Below are 20,205 nucleotides of genomic sequence, written 5' to 3' on the forward strand. Positions count from 1 at the left end.
GGCGCGACTATTGAGCTTGCAGCAGATCCGATATAAACTTCATCAACACCACGACAACGTAACCCTAGCAAGTTGGGTTTTAAGCTATTTTTTCCTCTTTAAAACGGGATCGACGCTGACGGGGTCCGTTTTGTAAAATCCAATTTTCGCTGTTTGTTTCCTTGCGTTGTGTGTCTGTCAGCGAGTGGAAGACAGCAAACGCATGCATGGATCATGTTACACCGACAATGGTTTGGTAACGAAATGTGTGACTGCATCGCATAGTTGCATTGGGTGATGTTACTCAGACATTGGTTTCACACATTTCGGTGCCAAACGAGAGGAGGAGGGGGTGACGCTATCACGCTAGAGTGGAGCGAGGCGCATGCAAGCTAAGGCACGCGGCCCCCCCAAAGGACAAACGGCCGCGGCCGATTATTCGAATTTATTTTTCAAATTCGAATACCGTGCCTTCGAACGAAGCTTCGAATATTCGAATTTTTTGGGTCAGCCCTAGTTGTAAGAGGCTTCCAACAACTTGGGATGCCAAAAAAAGCAGCTAAACGGCTTGCAAAAGTTCTGTGCAATCTCTTCTACTATCGGTAGTCGCCAAATATGGCGAAGGCGTTGTTATATGTACCCTTGAAAGGTGTGTGGTTATTGGATATTTGTCCAGGATTTGCTGACTGTACATTATTTACAGCACCTTGTAATATTTGTTTCCTTGTACTTGTATCTCTTATGTGGACATAAATAAATGATTGAAATGTGAGTGAAAAAGAGGGGGGGCTCTCAGCTTCTGTCAGATGTAAGCAGGGGGGGCTGGAAGGATAGAAGGTTAGGAAGTGGAGCCAGTGGGCAACACAAAGCAGAGTCCTCCACATTCCACCATGACTCCTGAACCCAACATGTTACACAACACAGCGTTCCTCTAGTTTTGTTTGTACTGTTCGACACAAACCACCCCGTCATCTCACAATCTCATTAAACGCTTCCCGGCACACATAAGGAGAGAACCCTCTCTCTGTTAACCAGGATGATGTTGAGGAACAAAACGTTTCTTTACCTGTCTGTGACTTAGGGGGTGGGCGATATGGAAAAATACTATTGTTCCAAGTGGTATCACGACACACAATCTTATCAGGATTCTTTTCGTGTTGGTTTTTATGGTTATTTTTCAAGTTACTTAACAGTACAACCACCTACAAGGTAACAAAAACTAAAGGAAAATATTATTTTGGGAGGTCTAAATTGACCCTTACAACTAATACAACTAAACCAAATGGACCCTAATGGATCCATTGGGTTTCATTTGCAAACTGTCAGAGTTAAGGGGAGACCTTGCCATTGTACAGTTTGAGAACTACTGATTTAGACCAAAATGCAGATTTAAATGAATTCGGCAATGAATCTCTGTATTAAAAATTCAACAGGATTTTTTTATAAGGCTCCCTCATTGTATCACGATATATACGATATCTCTGAAAAGGCATATACTGTAGTGGAGAGTCTGGAGACATTGTATCGTCTCAACGATATTTATCACAATATCGCCCACCCCTACTGTGACTAAGAGACCTTCTTCCACGCAGACACGTCATTTCACAAAGTAATTCACAAAATAACTTACCATAGCTCCATTTCCAAACTAGCAAAAATGGTGGATTTACAAACATCCAAAGCGTCGCCAAGCGACTCGTTGAGAGCTTGTAGATCCGCTATGTTCACTATTTGGTTGGGGACGAAAAGAGAAAATATTTGAAAATGACTTACTGGCTCATGACATTCCCAAAATAGGGATGGCACATTGAAGGTGTTTTATTAATTAATTATTGATTATCTAAATGATACTGTCACATCGATGGCGATGAAATCAGATTCATCTGCTAAAAAACAATTGGGGAAAATGTGCATAAAATAACTGAATTTAACTGAATAACTTTTTTCGCCATGGAGACTTGAGTTCAATTAAAAAGGAATTTGTATTTGTATTTGTCGCATTCTTAAGACAACATTTTCTCATGAACTCAAGTCTCCATGGCATGAGTAATCAATAGAAGAAGAAAAAAAAATGGGGGTGAACTACTCCTTTAAGGTGAACACTAGGGGGTGGCAACTGCCATCCCCTGATGCCCCAAATGACACCCCTGTGTCTATGTTTTAAAGAATGCCATGAAAATGCGATCTACAAGCTCACAGCGCCACAGCAGGCAACACCACTGTGCCAAAACGTATAAATGGACCAATCAGTATTCAAATGAATACTTTTGTGCAAGACCTTTGTATGATGAAGTAGGTCTTTAATTTTCCAGACAATGACGATATATATAGTAACAACCAAAATGACACAGATGAAAGGTATAGCAACGTACAGTATAGGCGTTCCAGAACTAAATGGGTTAATGCTACCGTCTGGGCTTTTAATGCAATATGTCTGATGTATACTGAGCCCTTTGATGTTGATAAAGGACTATGTGACTCATGCCAAAGGAAGCGGGTTTGTGGAGTTGAGTCATGACATCTTTCAAGATTTGCTTAAACCACAAAACCACAAAGGTTAAAGCACAAAAAGATTGATGCCCCAGATTGTCGTAATTCAACGAGACGATCTCCAAGCTCAACGTGCAGGTCGGCTATTTTCGCTAACGCGTTGTATGATAATATATATATATATATATATATATATATATATATATATATACGGATATGGGATTGATGGACTCATTTGGCATTAATTCCTTAAGAAAACAACAACTTAACAGCAACTCAACACTCCTTAGGGCTCCACAACTAATCGAGAATAATCATAAATTGTTTTTTTATGCTTCACAATTATGTATCACGAAACATGGCAATGTTGCATTTTTACCTATAGTTGAATATAACCAGAGCGATGCAACCCATCTCCCCATCTATCAGGCTCACAGAACAAAGAAACCGCAGAGGCCATTAAACATACTGTACCATTTGGGCTCTATTCTGGGGTGAAGAGATTCGGTGTAGAGGAAGAATGGAGAGGGTTACCGAGTACAGAGCCTTGGGGGACCCCGGTCAAAAGAAATATGTTGCCGTTTAAGAAAAACAAGTTTTGTCCACCAAAAAAAAAACATCATTTGTGATCATGATTAACAATCTAGATTGCAATGAACCCATTAAAACCGAGAAAGCACCCGTATAATTTTTGTGCGATTTTTTCACTTCGTGCCGCGCCGCAAGCGAGCTTGTACACCTGCAATTTTAGATTTTTTTTTAGAAGGCATTTGTAGAATCGGCCTGAGGTCTTAAAGGGATAGTTCACTCCCAAAATGTTTTTTGTCGCATTACTAAGCCACTAATTTGAGGAGACTCTTTGTGTCTCCATACGGAACAAAGCAGGCTCTTTGTGTCTCCATAGGGAACAAAGCAGGCTCTTTGTGTCTCCATAGGGAACAAAGCAAGCTCTTTGCGTCTCCATAGGGAACCACTGCTGGTCATCAAATTTTTGGCTAAATAATGGGTTAACCAAATCCTTATTATAACGAGATGTCAGACTTATGGGCAGTCCGGCTAAATATGGGGTTTCGTTGATAGTGTGGAGGCCTGACAGAGCAGCACCATGCTGCTTGTACACTCCCAGGGACGTGCTGGAACCCTGATTTAGCCCGGGAAAAGAGGCCCTCAGCGCGTGCTGCTACTCAAAGATTTGCCATTTCAGATCATGACAAGTGACAAGCCAGTGGGCCAATTACATGAGTTATATTTTGTCGTTGTCGGGTGGAAACCTTGTACGTCCAAAACCGTTTGTTTTGTATTTATCATTTTAAAAATGATTTAAATTAGTGAAAACAGCCGATCTACAAGCACACAACGCCTCGCACCGCGAGGCGTTGTGTGCTTGTAGATCGGCTGTTTTCACTACTTTTGTGCGACGGCCTTGTATGATGAAGCAGGGCTTTGCTTTGCGAAAAAAAATACAAATTTGAAACTTGGAGATACGAGGTTTCTGCCCGACAGTGACAATTTACTTTGTTGGCCGCCCAGCCCCCAAAATGAAACGAAGGCCGACATTTTATTTTTAATTTTTTTCCTAATGGCCCGGCATGGACCGACCGGGAATGAACCGGCCGTTCGGGAGTTGTCCCGCTTTTCCCAATGGCCAGCACGTCCCTGGGTGTCTGGGTTAGCTCTGGCTGCATGCTGCGTGCTGGGTGGGTGGGTGGGTGGGTGGGCCCCAGAGGGCCTGAACTAATTGTTCCGTATCAGAGCAGGAGCCAGACTGAGATCACACACCCTTCCAGCTTTGATTCAGCCACTTCTACCACGGCCAAACACTGAGCTGCGGAGCAGAACACAACCTTCCCCCTGCACGCACACACACTGCAATGCACACACACACACACACACACACACACACACACGAATGCAGGCGCGCGCACGCACACATTCGACCCAGCGATGATTCATTCCCTTACACCTAAACCCCGACCTCGAGCTAACCTTCAGTTCTGCTCGTTTGATGCTTGGGAGGACATTTTGTCCTTGTAGAAAAAACAAGGGCCCGACAAACACGCGCGCTTATGCACGCACGTGCACGCACGCACACACATGCACGCGCGAGCACGCACGGTCGTGCGCACACACACCTTCTGACATGTGGGCCTACACAGTAAGATCCTGAGAATTAACTTGACTCAGACGCATATAGTACAGTCATATAGTGCGTACACTCATGTGAAACGTTGCTGGTTGTTGCGTTTCCATCCCGAGAGCCTTTGTGAGACGGATCTGTGACGTTAGCGCGAAACTATGGTCATGTATTGTAATGCAGGAACCTGCAACAACCACCGTATTCATGAAAGATCAAGAGGAGTCGTCCGGATATTTGTTTTTTCAAGCCACAAAACAAAACAAAAAGATCCAAATCCACACATGAAGCACCTTGGTTTGCACCTCCAACACACACATGACATAGACTCCCTTCCCCAGTTCACACGTACTAGGGTGAAATTCAATTCAATTCAATTCAATTCAATTCAATTCAAATGGCTTTAGTGCACACATGGGCAACTGGCGGCCCGGGGGCCACATGCGGCCCCCAACTTCACTTAATGCGAATTCGAGGCCTAAATGGGTTAAAAGATAAATAAACGTGGATGCCATTCCTGGCATTGCTTGACAATTGAGTATATCATCTGCTGGGTGAAGTACAACAATGTGCAAACACAGCAGCAAGATTCGTGAGCTGCTGTGATAGGAGAAGGATATCAAATGGAATCCAACCACCTTAAAGACTATTAACCATTGTACTGTATATACCCCTGCTCTGCCTGCATGTAACCTTGATACATGAAAACTGTTATACTCCTTTCACTTGAACATATTTTTTTTTTTGATTGTGTCGTATTGTTATCGTGTACACTTCTGCTTTGGCAATGTAAACGGTATGTTTTCTCATGCCAATAAAGCCCTTTGAATTGAATTGAATTGAATTGAATATGATCTGGCTTCTATGGTCGGTGCAAACATGCATCTTTGATCTTTCACTAATAGACTCTTACTGTAACTATCACTGCTTTCTGATGGTCATCGATCCCAGCCATGTGTCTTTCTGTTTGTTCTGTATGTGTTGTTAAGCTTCTTACTGTATGTATTGTTGTGTACTGTCAATAAAGTACAAATGTATTTCGTTGTACGAAATAGCTGCAGCTATTTGTGGCACAACACAGTACTGCATAAAGGGCTTAAAGCAGGGGTCCCCTGCTTAGTTGAGAGAGAGAGATGAAGCAGGGACCCCCACAAGTTGGCCACAACCTGTTCATAAATTCCATATAGTTTCATCGTTTGACAGCATAATCATCAGTATATTTTGGATTTTCAGATATTTAACCACTTGAGCCGTCATTACCTAATAAACTTTTACTTTTACTCTGTACTTAGTCTGCTCTTTTGCCACCTCTACACCAAACCTCTTTGCCGAAAATAGCCGATCTACAAGTTCACAGATCTGCTATGTTTGGCTACAGTTCTCAGAATATGGACACTAGGGTTCAAGTTGTTAATATAAAAAGGATTGGAAGATTTTGGAGGACCCCCTGTTAGTAGTAACTCTGAGGACCCCTAGGTGTCCCAGAACCCCCGGTTGAAGACCCCTGGCTTAAAGTATAACAACACTATTTTTCCCCTCCGTGTTCTTGTTCTGTACTGTACTGTACTGTACTTTCTATGAGAACAGGGCTGCCCCAGCCAGGACCCTTGCTGCACATTTCCCAGATCTGTCAGTGCGGCGAGCTTTAGGAAATAACAGAATCCTCCCATGTGTGCTCGCAGCAGGACCGTTAATCACCAGAATGCATCCCTGCTCCCCTCCCTCCCCCGCTGGCGTTTTCAAGGCCTGTTTGACCCCGAGTAAACACACGGCCAGGAAATGTATTCAATGGCTCTAAACATTTATACGTGGGGGCCTTTTTTTCGGCCGCTTCAAACGGCTCCACGGCCAAAAGCATCTTTCAAGAAGGTGCTTAGCGAGCCGTTTGTTAAAGCCGGTTATAATAGAGTATGACAACAATGCGTGGCATGCGACAAGCGAGCGGCACGGCAAAAAAAAGAAAAACGGGCGGGCTGTTTGCTGACCCCCGCTCCGCGTCGCTGCGCGTGTCGTGGTGTGTTATGCGGTGTACACACGCGAAAGGTTGGTTGGATGGTGATTTCCCACACATCCTGGATCCGGATTAAAACACACATCTGCGGCTTGCAGTACAACTGCTACTATTCTCCCCCGTCTCCCAAATGGTCTCTCTGCCGAAGGATTTAGGACTTAGATGTAGAATCAATAAATAAATAGGCTTTTGAAACATTAAATAACCAATCTTTGGGGTTTGCCTGGTGGCTCAGGCGAGTTGGCGAGCGCGACCGAACGAGTGCTCCCCCGGGAACTCCTCGCGATCACTCGGAGTTCGCGGGTTTGAATCCTGTATTGTCTCGCAGCTTTCTCCTCTCTCCCTCTCTCTCTCTCTGTCTCTCTCTCTCTCTCTCTGCCCTTGGATTCCTGTCTCTCTCTCTACACTGACCTATCTGAAATAAAGCATACAAATGCCAAGTCAAATAAACTAAAATAAATAAATAGCCTATTAATAACCAAAAGCTTTTGAGTCTGTCTGTGTGTTCCATAGAGCAGGGGCTCTCAACCGTTGGTGGTGACGGGTGTCCAGATGACACTGAAGTGACAATTTAAGGACTTTTAAGATAATAAGACTACTGCAAGTAATCAACAAGCTATATAAAACACTGGTCAAACATTGGCCAAATTTGTCAAATAATATAAGAAAGAGGAAATGAAATGAAAAAATAGACACTCTACAAGCCTCATGTTGCTTGTCAGCTTGTAGATCTGCTATTTTCACGACATTCATCTATGGAACCGAGTCAAAATAAAATATAATTGTAATGTCTCACTCAACTCCAAGTGCTTTTCAGGTCGTGGGGTCCCAGTTCAAGTATGATTATTTTTTGGGTGTCCCAAGTTCAAGTCGGACAAGGGTCTTCAACAGGGGGTCAGGGACCCCTAGGGGGTCCTCAGAGTTACTAAAAAAGGGGTCTTCCAAATCTTTGAGTGATACATACATTTCTTCTTTTTTATATTAACCACTTGAATCCTAGTGTCTATATTATGAAAACATTATCCCAAAATAGCAGATCTACAAGCTCGAGCATTGTGAGCTTGTAGATCGGCTATTTTCGGCAAAGAGGTTTGGTGTAAAGGGGAAAAATTAATTATTTAAATAATGATTAAATATTGACGGTTCAAGTGGTTAAAATCTGAAAACACAAATTGACATGAATCCAAAATACACTGATGATTGTGCTGCAACTAACAACAAAACTATGGAATCCATGAAAAGGTTGTGGGGGTCCCTGCTTCATCTCTCTCTCTCAACCAAGGTTTCCTTGGCCTGAAAATGTTGAATCCCCCCCTGAAGTAGGATTATTTTAGGGGAGGTTCAAGGCCTGAAAGGGTTGAGAACCAATCATTCAGCCTCCCTCCTGTCGCTTCTGCTTCCAATTCCACCTTAAAAAATAAAACATCCTTTGTTAATCTAGGAGTCAACGAGCAGTACTTTACCTCACCTGGGCCAACGTATCTGCAAATTCCACGGTGTGTGAACAACAGTCGATAACGACAACACACACACACACACCAAGTTATTTCACTTCGCTCAAAGCCACGCTGAGAGGTGTGTGTGTGTGTGCGTGCGGCCGCGCGCGCGCATGTGTGTGTGGTATTATTAACACAGACGTGCCCAGCAGGACTCCCATTTCCTCCTCGCCTTTCGCTCGCTGCGCTCCTCATCAGCTTTTCTATTTTATCCCCCTCATCGTCGTTGTCGGGCGGAAACCTCGTATCTCCAAGTTTCAAATGTGTACGTTCTTTCGGCAAAATAAAGCCCTGCTTCATCAGACAAGGCCGTCGCACAAGAGTAGTGAAAACAGCAGATCTACAAGCACACAACGCCTCGCACCGCGAGGCGTTGTGTGCTTGTAGATCGTCTGTTTTCACTAGTTTAGTTTAATCATTTTAAATGATGAAAACCAACGGTTTTGGACATACAAGGACGTCATGTTACATCTCGCTCCGCACAGTCACATTAACTCCACTGGAAATGGAACACAGCAGCACATGAACGGCGGATCTCAGGCACCGTAATGTTATCACTTAACGCACCAAGTGCTGCGCCATGCGCTTGTAGATCTGCTATTTTTGAGCGGTGGTTACACCGTCTCCTATACGTGGCCGTGTGTGTATGCGTGTAGCCTGCAGAGCCTGCAGTACCTTTTCTGACCACACATGTTAAGGGAGAGGCGCTGTTGTTCAGGCCAGAGACACACACACACACACACACACACACACACACACACACACACACACACACACACACACACACACACACACACACACACACACACACACACACACACACACACACACACACACACACACACACACACACACACACACACACACACACACACACACACACAGACCACCGCTCAGTTCACACGGGTGTGATTTTTTGAAAAACATCATGAAAATGTGTGCAGATCTTTGAATGTATGATTTTCAAAAGCAAGCTTTTGTAACTCAAATCTCTGCTTCTCTGGGTCCCTGGAACAACATATTTTGAAATGGGGGTCCGCGGCCAAATACCTATAATTCTGGGGGTCCTTGACATGGAAAAGGTTTGAGAACCACTGATTTAGAAGAAGATAGAATTGGGTCAAAATAATCAAAGACTTGCACAAACTTTCGAGATTTTTCAAAAATAACAGATATACAAGCTCGGTACTGTAAGCTTGTATATCTGCTATTTTTCAATATTTAAAACATAAAATAATGGTTCATGTAATAATGTGTTCCCGTTCGTAATAGGTTAACTCTGAGTGTGAACACAATGTAACCATATTGATTCCATTAAGGCAGTGGTTCTCCAACTTCATGTCAAGGACCCCCAAATTGACACTTATTAGCTCGTCCATTTTAAAAAATCACACCCGTGTGAACTGAGCGGTGGTTCTCTCCCCCCCCCCCCCCCCCATGTGTGTGTGTGTGTGTGTGTGTGTGTGTGTGTGTGTGTGTGTGTGTGTGTGTGTGTGTGTGTGTGTGTGTGTGTGGGGCCTGGACAACAGCGCCCCTCCCTTAACATGTGTGGCCAGAAAAGGTACTACACAGGCTTGAGGCTACATACAGACCCACCCACATACAAACTAACAAACTAACTAACTAACAAACAAACATACCTACACACACGGCCACGCTATGGAGACGGTGTGACCACCGCTCAAATATATGCCAGGGATTCTCAACCATTTTAATTTCAAGGACCCCAAGTTTGACATGCATTAGGCTAAGGACGGAGCCCCATTTAATGACATTCATATCTCCGAGACCCCAATTCATATTGTCAAATCAATGTCAATTTAACTCTGAGAGTGTACATGTGTACACTCCCAGAGTTAACAGGCCCATAAGGGTCAATGTGGTTCCTAAAGCTGGAGACCACCTGCATGGAACTCCCTCAAGGACCTCTGGGGGGCCCCGGACCCCACTTTGAGACCAACACGTTAAGAGATTCATTTGGTTACATGTAAACTCTCAGAGTTAAAGGAGTATAGTTCGCCCCCGATTTATTTGTATTTCCTATCAAATTACACACACCATGAAGCATTGAATTCATGGAGATTGTTTGGGTTTGGTCGCATCCCTGATCTCAAGCATGTGCAGCATTGTGCACACATAGACATGTCCATGTCTGTAAAAAATGCCCTCTCCAGACCATGAATGCAGATTTGACTATGGTGAAAGAAATGCAAATTCCCTCTTTCCATGCCATACCTGAAGGTAGCATTCAAGATAATTGCCTTGTCCAAACTCTCCTGAACTTGAATGCAGCATCTTATGTTGAAAGAATTGCCCTCTCAGTCTCTGTGTAGAAGTCCATGCCGTACGCCAAATCTCCAGCATTGACTTGATTATGCTTAGCTCAGTGTGGTATCAAGCAGAAAATAGCCGACCTCCAAGCTTGAGCTTGGAGGTCTGCTATTCTCGATATTTTCACCAAAAGCAGTGTTGATTTTGTCGATTAAAACTATGACGAAAAATGGCTGTCGACTGCGTTTTTTCACTGACGAAAACTAAATAAAAACAAAATAAAAACTAAGCTGTGATGACTAAAACTAAAGACTAAATATATTGACAATTTCGTCAAAAAAATAAAAACTAGACTAAAACGTTAGGAAGGGACTATACTAGAGGAGAAGAGAGTCATTTTATGTTTGGTTGCTCTCAGGTGTTGTGTGCTGAAAATAGCCGATCTACAAGCTCTGCGACGCGTTGTGAGCTTGTAGATCTGCTATTTTCTGTACACAACCACGTGTAAAATCAGTCCTTACGATGCCATCAGGGCCTGCCAAAATAAATTTCAGTTGACTAACTATAGATTTAGTCGCCTAAAATCTTATGATATTTAGTCAAAATTTTACTAAAACTAAAACTTTTCAGGTGACTAAATTATGAAATTATGACTAAAACTAAATGACATTTTATCAAAAAGACTATGACTAAAACTAAATCAAAATTTGTTGTCAAAAACAACACTGACCAAAAGGCCCTTTTAGAAATCTCAGCCCCTGCCCCTCTGCACGTCCCTGTCTGATCCAATAATTTAATGAGTGGGTCACCGGTCAGTGGGAGACTCTCCTATGGGAGTCTCCACCGGCGGCCACCAAAACATTGCCTTAGGAATGTTACAAAAACAAAACAAAACAAAAAATCTCTGGGAATTCAAGGCGTCACAGGGTGTGTGTAACTGAGAGAAAATAAGTAATTCTGGGGTGTAAACTATACTCCTTTAACCCATTTAAGCCTAGAATTATTGAATGCTTTAACCAGTGGAAAAATAGCAGATATACAAGCTCACAGCGCGGCACTCGGTGCTGCGCTGTGAGCTTGTATATCTGCTATTTTTCACTGGAAAAAGTCGTGAAAATGTGTGCAAATCTTTGAATATATGTATTTTCAAAGCGAACGTTTTGCTTCTGGGTGGTCCCTGGGAACTAAATATTTTGAGATGGGGGTCCGTGGCCAAATACATATCATTTTGGGGGTCCTCAAAATGAAAAGGTTTGAGAACCACTGACATAGTAGTCTCTCAAGAACAGACTAACTGAGCTCCAGTTAAGTAAAAAGGACCTTTTCTTTGACGATGGCTGGCCAGATTGCTGACATAGAAACACAGGTTTTTTTCAAAAAACCTTAGAAGGATTCAAAAGACACTTATAGATTTAGAAGGATTCAAAAGACACTTATAGAATCGGGTCAAAATTCTAATTTTCCCAATTTTTCAAAAATAGCAGATCTACAAGCTTGCAGCGCGGCACTCGGTGCCGCGCTGCGAGCTTGTATATCTGCTGTTTTTCAATAGTTAAAGCATAAAATAATGACACACAATAATGTGTACCCGTTCTGAATGGGTTTAAAGATGTGAATGGGGGAAATAAGGAACAGATGGATGTGAATGAACGAACGCTCAGATTATTTTACAGCCTGTTCCTTCACTCTGCTCTGCTGCAGACAGAGAAGACCCCACAACACTATAAACACAAACCTGCCTCACTGCTGCACGGTTCCCACACATCATCATCACCAGCAGGGACGCGCAGAGAATGTTAGAGAGGCAGGGGCTGACATTTCTAAAAAAGGCCTTTTGGTGGAAATATCGAGAATAGCAGACCTCTCCAAGACCTTGGAGGTCGGCTATTTTCGGTACTTGATACCACACTGAACTAAGCATAATCAAGTGAATACTGGAGATGTGGCGTAACGGCATGGATTTCAACACAGAGAGGGCAGTTCTTTCAACATAAGATGCTGCGTTCAAGTTCAGGAGAGTTTGGACAAGGCAATTCTCTTGAATGCTGCCTTCAGGTATGGCATGGAAAGAGGGGCATTTGTGTTTGTTTCACCATAGTAAAAACTGCATTCATGGTCTGGAGAGGGCACTTTTTACTGACGGATAAAAGGGCAGGGGCTCAAGCCCCCTTTGATGTCTATGTGTGCACGTGCCTGATCGCTAGTGTTGATTCCGTCTAATTAAAACTATGACGAAAAATGATCGCAGACTTTTTCACTGTGTGCTATCGATGCCCCAAGACAGACTCAAGCTAAGTCGTCACTTGCCAAAAAGAACAGATCTACAAGCTGACAACATATCACTGTGCAACGTGATGTCAGCTTGTAGATCTATTTATTTTTATTTTATTTTTTTGTCGCATGATGATTAGGACGAACTCACGCCATTTTGCATGTTACATTTTACCATGTTTGGGACAACAAAAAAAACAATGTTTATCCAAACATTTTTTTCCAAAACATTTGATTAATTCCAAACCATTTTCTAGGCCTTGAAAACATTTCAAAATATTTCAAGGAATTTCATGACCGTGGGAACCCTGCTACCAGAACCTTGGTTCTCAAAGATGGGGGGGTCAGAGGCAAAAATACATATTCATTTGAATCGGGGGTCCTTGATATGAAAAAAGGTTTGAGAAACACTGTCTTGCAATCACAGAACATGGAGGGCATTTCACACTGAGCACTAGAACTATAAAAATATAGTTCACCGACTATTAAAAAACACATACAGATCCATAAAAAAAAGAATATTAATATTGTGTAAGTGAGTAATTAAATTTTCTTTAAACTTTCATAAATTTTTTGAAACTTTCATAGATACATAGCACATTCAGTGAATTCTTCCAAACCTTTTTTGTAAAAAAAAAAGAAAAAATCATGGCATACAGCTCATGAATATCAAAAGTCCATATTTCAAGTATGTATACTAGAGAAATGTCAACCTTTTTAAGTCAGAGTTTCCAGTCAGTTATGATTTGGTGTTCTATGGCATCTGGCATCTGCAATGCTTTTTTTTTTTACACAATATTCTATTTTTTGGGATCTGTATATATACACAATGGTGAATGATATACAGTAGTTATAGTTATCTTTATAAGTTATAGTGCTGAGTGACATCAGGGCATGTTGACCCGTTACACCGCCATGCTCTGCCTTGCCTGTCACAAAACTCCCAGTAGTGCCGTCTCTTTTTCCTCCTCTCAGTCTCATAGACTTTAGCTGGAAAAGTCTACCAGGCCCCGACGACTCGACGATGTTTGTTTTTCCATTAAAAAAAGAAAGCTAAAGCAGAACCATGTGAGCTGAGGTCTTTCCTTTTTTTTTTTGGACGTTCTACTGAAACATTTCTTGGGACGTGTCCCATCAGCCTGCAGTCTGCATGTCAAACTCCCCTGGTGCACATTCAAAGAAAACAACTAAATAAATCTTCACATCTCTTAACAGATGGCACGCAGGAAGTGAGCGCTATCCTTCGCTCCCAGGGACGCCGCGGCGCTTCCTCCCCGGGTCGCTCCGTCTTCCTCCTGGAGGAGGAACGGGCACTGACTGGACCCACAATGGATGGAAAAGCCACGGTTTGGAACCTCTAAAGCCGGTGGTTCCCAAGCGTTCAAATTTCAAGGACTCCCCTTAAAAGGAGTATAGTAGTTCACCCCCAAAATGACTTTTTTCCCCCCCTATTCATTGATTACTCACGCCAAGGAGATTCCACAGAATTGATTCCAAATGCATTTGGGGTCCCCATCCGGAATCAATGTTGTCACATTTATTGTAATCTAAATGTTGTCTTAGGAATGCGACAAAAAAACAAAAAGTCTCCATGGCGCGAGTAATCAATAGAAAAAATGTCAATTTGGGGGTGAACTCCTTTAACTCCAGATAAATAGATAAATAACTAGAAGCAGTGCTCTTCCGAGCACAGGTCTCCACCAGGCCGTGCGTCCTGGTGGTGCTACTGTATAATAGGCCAATGTAAAAAGGGTGGCATATGTTCTTCACCTTAGATCTTTCATGGCAATCGGACACTGCATGCATGATTTCAAGCATTGTGTTCCAAAAATGTGTTTTGCTAAAGTCTACCTGCTGGTGGCGCTATAACAGGACAATGTTAAAAAGGTAGCATTTGTTCTTTGACCTAGTGGGAATATGTGTGGCAAATGTCACGGTAATCGCAAGCTGCGTTGATGATTTGAGGCATTTTGTTCAAAAACGGAGCAATCCTGCAAACTTTGGAAGCTAATATTAGCCAACCAGGATGGAATGTGAAATATCAGACGGATCGGACTTGATCACATGACTATAGAGATACTGTGTACCGATTTGCATGATTTTTGGATAAAATCTCAAGGAGTAATATCCAAAAATGTGTTTTACATAAGTCGGCCCAAAGGTGGCGCTATAAAAGGCTGATGTGAAAAATGCAGGGCAAAGGTTTATCCTTAGCCTCTAGGGAGTGCGCTTACAAAGTTTGAAACTGATCGGTGGAGTTATAGGTAAAACCACAAATCGGGCTGTTATAGCGCCACCATGAGGCTGATTAAAAAAAATTAAGTGGCATTTCTTCCTCGGCCTAGTGGGAACGTGTGTGCGCGATTTCATGATAATTGCACTTTGCGTTTGTGATTTGAGGCATTTTGTTCAAAACGGCTCAATCCCACAAACTTTGGAAGCCAATCTTAGCCAATCAGGATGGAATATGCAAAATCGGACAGATCCGTGTCGATCACATGACTGTCGAGATATTGCCTACCGATTTGTAGGATTTTTGGACAGAATCTGTAAGAGTAGTGCACAGAAATGTGTTTAGCAAACATCGGCCACTAGTTGGCGCTAGAAAAGGCCCATTTGAAAAATTTAGGGCAGAGGTTCTAGATTGGCATCCAGGGAATGTGTGTGCTCACTTTGGCAGCGACCGGGCCAACGGCGACTGAGATTTGGCGCTCACAAACTGCGAGGACGCACGGACGCACGCACGGACGCACGGACGGACACACGGACGGAGGGGAAAACATACTCTCCCTCAGCCTTCGGCTGGTGGAGACAATAATCATATTATTTAAACTGGGGACTCCCCAAAATAATCATGTTATTTGAACTGGGGACTGAGGCATTACATGTACTGTACTTTGACTTGGTTCCACAGATAAATATGTCCGATCTTCATCCTGATAAGTTATGGTGTACACCAGGGGTCTTCAACAGGGGGTCCGCGACCCCTAGGGGGTCCGCGGAGGTACTGCAGGGGGTCCACGAAATTATTGGATTTTTTTTTTTTTTTTTTCATTTTTCACATTTATGTTAAAAAATAAATCATGATTCTATCCATTTTGAATAGCTTGAATACATGATTACTATGCAATTGACAGATTGTTGATATTATTGACATTGGTTCTCAGTTAATAAGTAGTATGTTTAGAAATGGTAGTGGTACGGCCCACCCTGCTCGCTGTAACTTGTACATGTTTCAAATTAAAAAAAATATATATGTCGTAGCCCCGACCCCCCCACCCTCGAGGTGGTAGGGGGTCCCTGCTCCATCTCCCCATCAGTTTGGGGGTCCCCGGCCTGAAAACGTTGAAGACCCCTGGTGTACACAATGGTTCTCAGACTGACTCCTGGGTAAACCCCAGTATTTATCATGTTCACCTTGGGACATCTGGGACTAAACCTGTGAATGTGATTAGCAGGCTGGTAGAGACAGCAAGTTGCCTAAATGGTAAATGGTAAATGGTGCATTTATATAGTGCCTTTATCACCCATTCACACACACATTCACACACCGATGGCGGAGGAAACCATGCAAGAAGGCACCAACCTGCTCACCGGGAGCAACTAGGGGTTCAGAGTCCGGGGTCGAACTGGGAGCCCCTCTGGAACCCTCTGTGTTCTAATGACGGTTTCTCTACCCCTGAGCCCACTGCCGCCTAAATGAAAACTCCTGCTCTACTGTTGATATTGAAGGACAGGCATACAAACAAAACATTCCCAAGATGCACCGCAATCTTCCATGGACAGATGTGACTTATGGGAGCTAGTAGTGTTACTGTAAATATTATTAAAAAGAATCGCCGAAAAGGTTGAGAACCACTGATAAACGGTAGGCCTACAAGCTCGCAGCTGTGAGCTTGTACATCAGCAATTTTTGAATAGCCAACTAGGGCTGTCACGATTATGACATTTTACATGACGATTAATTGTCACTCAAATAATTGCGATTAACGATTTAATTGTGTTTTTGTCGTTGACAATTACATTTCTGTTTGGCTTGTATGCTTTGAAGTTGCACATGGCAGATATGAAACATAACCTAAATATACAAATAAATTACATATTTGACAATTTTATACTCAAATTTAAATGTATTGATGGTGGAAATAGCCGATCTACAAGCTCACAACACGCTGCGACGTGAGCTTGTAGATAGCTATTTCCATTATTTTTTTTAAATGTTTGAACATATATTATGATTATGACAAAATATTGTGGTCATGTCAAATAATTTCGATCAGACGATTATGTAATGATTGTGACAGGCCTATAGCCAACGCTAAGAGAGAGTACAAGTGTAACCAAAAGGTTTACGGTTACATCATTTTGTAAACTCTCAAGAGCTGAGCTATAGCCAGGAATTCACTGCATGAAATAAATGGTGGAAAAACTGTCATGTTGTTGCAACAGAACATATGAAGAAGTCCAATTATCAGGGGAGAGCTTGGGTAAACAAACTCTACTTTGTGTGTCGTTTGTTTACCGTACGAGAAGAGACGTGACAGGTAACTGTCCTCCCTCGAGATGCAACAACATTTTCATGTCGCACACAACACACGCATGCACATAGGCACCCACATACAAAGACACACACGCGCGCGGGCGCACGCACACACACACACGCGCACACACACACACGCTGTATGAAATATCCAGTGTTTTAAAAGGAGACAACAGGGTCTATTCAAGGAGCTGAACAAGCTGCTCAGTGTTCGTGGGTTTTTTGGGGGTTCTTATTGAAGCCGCTGCACACAGTAGCAGCCATGTTGACGTGATTGTCAACCGAAATGCTAAACATCTCCATCACCTACATGACCTGAGAAGGACCTTGTCCCCCCACCCCTGAGATTTGGGTGGAGTTTTGGGTATACCAGGAGTTTTTTTTTTTTTTCTCACAGTGGTTTTTCATCCTCTGCCCCCCCCCCCCCCCCCCCCCGGCTGTTAGCCTACTTCACTGGTCCTCAGTGTACACTCCGGGTCCTTGGGGGGGTTTCCAAGGGGTCCCCAGATGTATAGTCTGAAACCGAATGGATGCTGAGAGCATACAAAATGGGACAAAAATTGGTGCCATTTGTATGCTCTCAGAGTTAAATTAGCACCAAGGATTTTTCAGTGGGATCTCAGATAGTCACACCTAGTGAGAAGTGAGCGGTGCTGTTTCTGAGTTCATTTCATTAGAGGGCCAGTTCACCTCTGGGACAACCAGATCTTATTTTACTGTTGTTTGGGACACGATCAACACAATCCTGAGTTCTTTTTTGTGTTCAATCTGTGTTTTGAGATATTTTAGTATTTCAGCATGAATGATGATGCATTTTGCATCATATGATGCAGCATGATGACTCATATGATGCAAAATGCATCATCATTCATGCTGAAATACTAAAATATCTCAAAACACAGATTGAACACAAAAAATAACTCAGGATTGTGTTGATCTTGTCCCAAACAACAATAAAATAAGATATGGTTGTCCCAGAGGTGAACTGGCCCTTTAAGTGTCACGTGAAGCTTGGCCAATGTGACCCTGGGCGTACAACAAACTTTGAGCGCTTTGTGCCAAGATGTGGGTCAGATGTAGGCCACGCTTCAGAGACCCGGACAAAGCCAGATGTTGGAGCACTGCTCAGAAATGGCGGTCTGTGGCCCTAATGCGTATCAAACTGGGCGTCCTTGGAATTCAAAAGGCTGCTGATAAATAATCACTAATCACTGGCCTATTTGACCTGCACTGAAATCACACCAGAGTCAACTGGTGCCAACTTGAGCCCTGCGCACAAGCAGGGCCATGTAGAGTGCGTCAAGAGGTGCACTCTGTCTGCTGGCCTCATTGGCTGTTAATGATGACATTACCAGGAATGCTCATATATACCAAACTCTGCTGACATCACCAGCGGCATCAATAGCAAAAAAATCAAACCTCGGTTCGAAGTGGAGCGGTGAATTTGAGCAGCTGTACCCTATGTGAGTGAGTGAGTGAGTGTAAACTGTGCCTGTGAGTGAGTGGTGAGTGTGCCTGGCCTGCACAAAACAGCGCCCCTCCTTTAACTAGTGTGTTGTGTGTGGCCACTCAAGGTATTGCCCAGGCTACGGACAGGGCCAGCCAGCCACCCAGCCAGCCAGCCAGCCAGCCACATACCCACGGATATACCTGTTCATTGGGAGCGCTTTCACCGCTCCAAAAAGTGCACAGCACACCAGTCCTTATGAGGTGCCGGCCAACGGGACAAACACAATCAATGAAAAAAGTTAAGCCGCACACTCGTAGCTGCCGAGTGCCGATGCACATTTATCAGGAGGACACAGAATAAGAAACCAACGTTTCGGACAGACAAGCTGCCTTCTTCAGGGTTCACCAGTGGCATCACCAGGAATACTGGTCCCTCATTGGGCTACGGTCTTAAACTAGGGGGTACACCGACATACATACATACAGTACATACATAGCAGTACTTGCTCGCTACGTAACAAGTACATAACAACCTTGTGTTATCGCCATCATCTTCACCATCATCATCATAATGGTAATATTGGATAGCACCTTTCTAAGCTGCAAACTCAAAGCTCTTTACAATGGTCCATTCATTCACATTGGGAAGTGAAGTGGCGAACAGTCGACGCCAGCGTCCTCATTTCCCACATTCACACGACACCAATGGTGGCAACTGGCATTTGGAGGCAATCTGGAGTTCAGTGTCTTGCCCAAGGACACTTCGACATGTGGACAGGAGGAGCCGGGATTCCGACCCACGGATCATTGGACGGCCTGCTCTACCTCCTGAGCCACAGCCGCCCAATCATCAACACCATCATCATCATCATCATCATCACCACCAACATGAACTACTCACAGCTATCCTGGTGTTGATCTTCTGCTCGCCCTCCGAGGACCCCTGTGCCTTCAGGCCCTGCTCTCCGTTGGCGCCCCGGCTGTACTCGGGAGGTTGCTGCTGGTTCGAAGCCGCGGCCGCCGCCCCCCGGCCGCCCTTGGCCTTCCGGTTCCCGGGCCCCTGGTGCACGATGTTGAGCAGGTGCAGCGTGCTCTCGTGCTCGCGGTCCGAGGTCTCGGCCTGCCCGCGCTGGTAGCGGTTCTCGCAGGTGGAGTGGTGGCGCCGGCACAGCTCGATGCGCGCCCGCAGCCGCTCCACGATGGCGCTGTGCAGCTGCGGCACCGCCGAGGGGCCCCCCCTGCCGTTGGGGCCCCCCGGCCCTCCGCCGCCGGGCATGGAACCCATGCCCTGCAGTCCCCCCAACATGGGCAGGAACCCCCCCGCGGCGGGGTGCTGCTGCACGGGAGTGGCCTCTCCCATCAACGGCACCGGTGGTCCCCGGCGGCGAGAAGAGCCCACGATGACGACAATGGTGACGCTCGGTCTAGTTGGTGGCCCCCGGGAAGTTTAGGAAGAGGTATCCAAGGAGAGAGCTGGGGCCCCGATGATGATGCGTTCATGGAAGGTGACTGGTTGGTCTTCTAGGGGCCACTAGGCTGTTACTGATTGGTGGTCTTTAGGGCC

At 44.2% G+C, this 20,205-nt stretch overlaps 1 protein-coding gene across 1 annotated transcript in view; it reads right to left on the bottom strand.

The window, feature by feature from the left end:
* maml2 (mastermind like transcriptional coactivator 2) overlaps positions 1-20,001 on the bottom strand; it is a gene marked incomplete at its 5' end in the record, with an annotated part of 148,250 nt that extends 128,249 nt beyond the window's left edge. Inside the window, one exon of the mRNA XM_080732385.1 lies at positions 19,543-20,001. Coding sequence (XP_080588511.1) covers positions 19,543-20,001 — 459 coding nt within the window. The remainder of the gene's footprint in view (positions 1-19,542) is intronic.
* Between the last annotated feature and the right edge of the window lie 204 nt (positions 20,002-20,205).

The sequence above is a fragment of the Nannobrachium achirus genome (assembly GCF_963921795.1).
Source record: "Nannobrachium achirus genome assembly, chromosome: 8".
NCBI lineage: Eukaryota > Metazoa > Chordata > Actinopteri > Myctophiformes > Myctophidae > Nannobrachium > Nannobrachium achirus.